Source organism: Diadema antillarum, unplaced genomic scaffold (genome assembly GCF_040938485.1).
Source record: "Diadema antillarum isolate AM-2024a unplaced genomic scaffold, OU_Dant_1.0 seq00001161_RagTag, whole genome shotgun sequence".
Classification (NCBI taxonomy): Eukaryota; Metazoa; Echinodermata; class Echinoidea; order Diadematoida; family Diadematidae; genus Diadema; species Diadema antillarum.
In genome coordinates, this window is record NW_027271970.1 from 179,566 (window position 1) to 185,691 (window position 6,126).

The window sequence follows — 6,126 nt, forward strand, 5'->3', positions numbered from 1 at the left end:
AGATCCGAGTGACCGCGATCGCGAGAGCTGTGGCGAAAAGGGATGTGCGTACGTCGAGTGATCGCAGGCAGTGAAAAATCAAATGAAAATGTTCAACGAACACCCACACTAATTTGGGGGGGGGGGGTAACGATTCTAAATTGGCTGTCCAATACTGGTATTACGACTATCACAATTAAGCCGTCATTATTGTACCCTCGTAATGTGAAATCAGGGGGATCGGCAGCCGATTGGGATGATTCTTGCTGTCGCAATCTCGGGCACGATCCAAGACAACTGCCACTACCATGAACCACGCTTCGTACACACACTCGATCACACTTACGGGCCATGGGAGCAGCACTGCTAGTGTACGCCACGCCGGTGTACGCTCTTTCGTGTGTGGTGCTCTTCCGGTTTGTTGATGTTAGCTTGCTTGCAAGACAAAATGAGAATTTGTTCTTTATTGAGAATTATCATTTCCTTATATTACCAATCAAAATCTGGATTACATATTATCATGCATATGAATATCAGTATAGTATTCTTTGAGTATGAAAAAACATATAATTTAAACGTAATTGACGATACCATGAATTTATTTATGAAGAACATTACCTGAATTTAGACTAGAAGTGGTTCTACTCTGAGTGAAAAATCATAGAGATGTGTTGAGGCAGTGACACCTGTCCACTGTACGTGTACAGCTACAATACATTTATTCAATCAGTGAGAGGCAGTGAGATGAGCAAGGCCAAGGCCAACGAGGGTGACTGACTACCAAAGATCCTACTACACTATCTTTCGTACTACACACCGTGCATCACAGCGTACTGGCATGGTATTACGTTGAGGTGGTATTAATATGAAACAACAACCCTGCTGTGCAGCTGTGGAACAGTCGTGAAATATACTCTCCTCGATCTCTGAATAGGAACACAACGGCACCCACCCAGCTCCCCTCTCCAGAACCCAACACACGGCAGCAGGCACACCGCGCCGCAACTCAGGTACCAGTAATCACCACCCTGGGCCTGGGCAACCCCGGAAGAGGAGCGTCCGCCTGTTAGTGAATAGTGTTAGCTTTCTCATGCATCTAGCAGCAGACTTTTGTAGCGAAAGGAGACTTGTGACAATGTTATCTTATGACTTTATTTTTTTTTTTTTTGGGGGGGGGGGGGGGATGTAGAGTTATTGTTGGCGTTTCAAGGCAGTGAATACAGGACTCACTATCTTGTATTCATCAATAAGATGTGTTCATGTTTTGACTTTTAATGACTAGACTCTACCGCTAACCCCTTCCATATTGACCATAATTGTTATGAGAGAAATCTCAAGAAGAAATAAGGAAAAAAGGGAAGGCAGTCTGTGAAAAATATCCTACCTGCAAATGAAAGTCGACTAAATATCTAGGTCATTCCATTTTAATAACATTTTTATGCAGAGTTTATTGCATCTGTAACAGGAAAGTCTAGTTGTACTTGGGTTTGATGTGACCATATTTTTTTATAATGCAGGGCTGCCAACTCTCACGCATTGAGCGTGAGACACACATTTTGGTCCTTTCTCACTCTAAAACTTTATTTCATTTGCATGATGCATTTCTATTGATCTCACTCATTTTGACTCAATAGCATTGGCCTATGGGAGTCTCACTGTCAACTACATGTACAAACCGTAGTTTCCAGTGTTGGCAGCCCTGATACTGTAGTTATTAACATAAGTTATTCGGGCTGTTTGTTTTACAATTCCTGGCAGGAAACAGCATGGCTGATCGCGTGCAGGACAAGATCCCATTCCATAGCGATGAAGGCCGGAGGATGCTGGACGAGAGTCCCGCCCACCAGAAGCTCCTCATCCGACTCTTCAAGGAGCAGGAGAACAATACGTTCTGTGGCATCCAGTCCTCGGCACTGGTGATGAGCGCCAGGCATCTTGGAAGAAAGTATCCCAAACAGTCAGACCAAGCTGAGTGCCCCCTTGAGGACGTGCCGTACAAGGAGGGCAACATGTTTGACTTTGACGAGACCAAAAGAGCTCTGGACTTTGAGACCATCGACAGAGATGGGGCAACGATGCTGGAAATTGAAACCCTCCTGAAGGCTCACGGACTCCCAGTGGTCAAGGTTCATGTCGATGAGAGCAGTGTGGACGAGTTTCGCACTATGGCGTCATCGGCTCTATCTCTTGTCGACTCCCAAAAGGGCGTGATCGTAAACTTCGACGAGTACGACCTGGGGCAGAATGATTTTGTGCACGGTCACTTCAGCCTGCTGGCAGGGTACCACCAGCCGTCGGATCGGTTCCTGCTGATGGACACGTGGTTCAACACCACCGACTGCTGGGTCAAAGCAGAAGACCTGTTCCGTTGCATGAACACCTTTGATAAAGATGCTGGGAAGTACCGCGGTTTCATGATAGTAGGATGAGGGAAAATAAATGATCTTTTAAAGTACAGTGCGCTGCCATTATAACAACATTGTAATAACAAATATCATATACAACAAAATACAAATTTAGGCAAAAACATTGTCTATGTATCTTTGCTATAACAATATTTTGATATACTGAAAGAAAATTGCCAGTCCTGAGTACTTCATTGTAGCAGGAGTCGCCTGTGTACATGTGCTGTAACTTTGCAGAGTTTGCATGTTCTTGGCCAAATTATGTCATGTGGACCACATACGTATACCTATGAATGAGAGGTATTGGCTTGTGACAAAAGTGATTCCTTTTTTTATTGATGTTTTTACCTCCAGTTGATTATCCTTATTTCAGGGGCTTTCAATCTACTCTGTCGGGAATTATTGTGAGAGATGGAGGTTGTTTGAAATTAGGCTGATATTGCTCATAGTCAACTCTTGCTAATTGTGTGACGCTTGTCAAAAATTATGTACTGTGGTTACAGGTATTTATGAAATTGTGTGTATCAGGTAATTTTGGTGGTGTGGTATTTGTTTCCATGCTCAGTACATTTTAAAAAGTTGAGCTGTCTTTAAGGTGGAAGGTTCACTGTGTAGCATCTACTAGTGATTTTTTTGTTTGTGTCATATGAAGATAGTCAATCAAAATTGTATACGTGTAGATTAAAGTAATGTTTTGTCTGTATATGAAAGGACTTGTAAAATTCTTACAGAAATCCTATCTTTTGAAAGTAGACGTTTTATGTGTTCTATGATTACCTTGAAAAATCTTCATACATTCTATTACATATGTTGATCTTATTATGTGCCCACACAATAGTTATCTGACTTGAAGAAGAACTTGCTTTAAAGCAGTGTGTTCTAACCACATTCTCTATACCTTTGAGTAAAGATCTATGGAACCATTCTTGTGGGAAGGGCATTGAATGTTTACGGCATTCACTAAGGACATGCCCAAACACAGCTTTTAAATCTGGTTTCATACTGGACACTGATTTACAGAATTTTTAGTATATTGTGGTATATGGCATTATACACGTGTATGTACAGTACGTTCCATGAGTCAACATACAACAAAAAAAAAAAAGAAGAAAAAAGGTTGCATCGTGTTTGCTGATGAGTATGCAAAACTATCTTTCATTCTGAAAGTACCTCTTTTGACCAGGACTTAAAGAACTTCCTCTGTTTAGGAGGGGACTCATATATTTTTCTTATATTATACCCTTATATCGTTATGACACCCCTGTAGGTGTACAGGGTGCTACGATGATAAAAGGATGAAATGGAACAGGCAGCTGCCTGTCCAGCATTCCTCAAAGCGTTGTCATAGACCTGTGTAATTTGTCTCTGCCAGCATGTGACAAAGGTCTCCCTGTTCTCATTCTGTCCCTCTGTCTCATGCTCAAATCCAAAGGCAAGGTCGATCAGTAGTCTTGGATAACAGCGGAGCAACAGGAATAAGGGGGAGAAACCTGTTGTTTCATTCCACATGCAGTTGTATGCGTGCACGACTTTGTCAACAGATGCCTTTCAGTTGGCATTTTCCGCTTTTGGAAGTGAACGCAACAATCCTAGCATTGTGCGGGTATACATAGCCATTACCTTGAGGATGGTGTGGGGTAGTCCTAGAATGGCCAAAGGCAAAAAGTTCTTGCAGTCTTTTGAAGAGGTTCTTTTCAAACTCTCTCCCTTGGTCATGGTTCAGTTGTTGGAGGAAACCATACTTCAGACAATAGTGATTGAAGATGATATCTGCAGCTATTTTCCCACTCTTGTTCCTGGTGGGATATGCCTCTGCAAAGCGGGTGAAGTGGTCTACAATCACTAGAATATATTAGTATCCACCTTTGCTGTTCTCCAAGTGGACAAAGTCGTCAGAGACTAACTCGAAGGGATGGGTAGTTTCAATGTTGACGAGAGATGCCTTAGTAAATGAAATGAGTGATATCGGCCTCCATGTTCAGCCAGAAGAAATGTTCTGTGGGAAATGTAGTGCTGTCTCTTATCCAAGATGACATATATTGATGTCCAGTTCCCTATAGTGAGGGCACAATATTCTTTTGGGAGGACAAGCTGGAGACATGATGCAGTTCTAAGATGAAGTATGTCATGTTCCTCAATTTCAAGCTTCTTGTCTGTCTTGGCAGCTGCTGCCTCTCTCAGATACTGGGTGGTTTTCTTTCCCAATACACTTTCAGAGCCATCCATATTCTGCACGGGTGGCGCTGAGTGTTGTAGGGGAGATGCACTGATAGTGAAGGAGAAATCCACTAGCTCTCCCACCCGGACCTTCAGCATTGAGCTTGGCAAAAGTCAGAGCATACGTGAGTGGATTATTATTGGTGTACACTGTGAAAGACTGGTAATACAGGTAGTCCCGAATTGATCACATGGTCTATTTCAGTGCGAGAAATTCCAGTTTCCCAGAATGAAGGTAATACTAGTTCTCCGTTGGTGTCAAGGTTAGTGAGGCATAGGCAATCTTCTGGTACAGCACAGCCCCTAGTCCGTGATTCGAAGCATATCTGTGTCCAACACAAACATATTCTCAAAATCTGGGAGTGCTATGACAGGTCCTTGCAACAGGTTATCAATCAAGGATCTCAGGATCTTGTGGTTGTCTGTCCACTCAATTGGGTGATTAAAAAGAAGTAGGCCCTACATGGTCACTCTTCTTGCCTTTCCTGCTCGCTTTTCCTTCCTTGTGCTCAGGGGAGATGGAGAGGAGGTTATACAGTGGTTTAGCTATCTTTGAAAAATTTGGAAGATACTGCCGGTAACTCAGGAGTCCAAATACTCGCTTCAGCTCACCTACTGTCTTGGGTGTCTTTTCCTGAAGAGCTTCCACAGCCAGGACGTCTGCTGGATCTGAACAATAGCCCTCAACCTCCCGCATCGGAAGCAGTGCATGCAGTTGTCTCCTAGACTGACCTCTTGTTGATTGGTGCACCCACATGAATGGCGCTGACGTGGAGGAGGTTGGCAGGTTGTTGTGTCTGTGTCTCCTTCTGAACTATTGCTCTTATGGCAGCTTGCATATCCTCCTAGTTGTGTAAACCAGGCTTCTGCTGTTCATTTCTCTTGGGTTGATTGGTTTTGGGGGTTTTCTGTTGTTGTCTGATGTGCAGAAACTTTATTGACCGATGGGTTTTTTATGCTGGGTTTCAAAGCCAACTTCTATTTCCCCCTGCCTCATTACCAATGGCAAATGTCTCGTCTTCAAGAAATGTCTCATCTGGCTCATCACTACTCAGAAAGGGCTTGAGCACCTGCTGATCATATCACAATGTAAACCCTTCGTGATGGCGTAAAGAAACATCTGCACCTGATGCTCCTCATATGTTTTGCAGGATTCATTCTCGTTACAGGCATACAACATCTTTTGTCTTAAGTCCTTTGCCCCGAGGATAAAGTTGTGTTTGCCTCTTTCCTATATTGGGCTGTTGTGGAGAGCTCCTGAAAAAAAAAAAAAAAACATGGTGGCATCCTTCTCCCTATAAGGGTTGGAAGATATAGTCCTGTTCTTCCTTCATAACTGCGAAGCCTTAATCCGGGGACAATTGCTCATATTACCTGTTCAACTATGTCCTCTTCCGGGCATCCCTTCCTTGAGCCACTATCTATCTGTCGAATCAGGCTAAAAAATTAGGTGATCTTTCAATTGTGGTTCACCTATCTGCCCAAAGATCTTGAACTCACGGCGAAGAGACAAGTTTCGGACCTG

General features: G+C 43.2%; 1 protein-coding gene across 1 annotated transcript; it reads left to right on the forward strand.

Moving 5' to 3' along the window:
- The first annotated feature begins 1,745 nt into the window (after positions 1-1,745).
- Positions 1,746-2,408, forward strand: LOC139744337 (uncharacterized). The gene has a single exon (XM_071654779.1). It carries the CDS (start codon positions 1,746-1,748, stop codon positions 2,406-2,408), a length of 663 nt encoding a protein of 220 aa, XP_071510880.1.
- Positions 2,409-6,126: the final 3,718 nt, after the last annotated feature.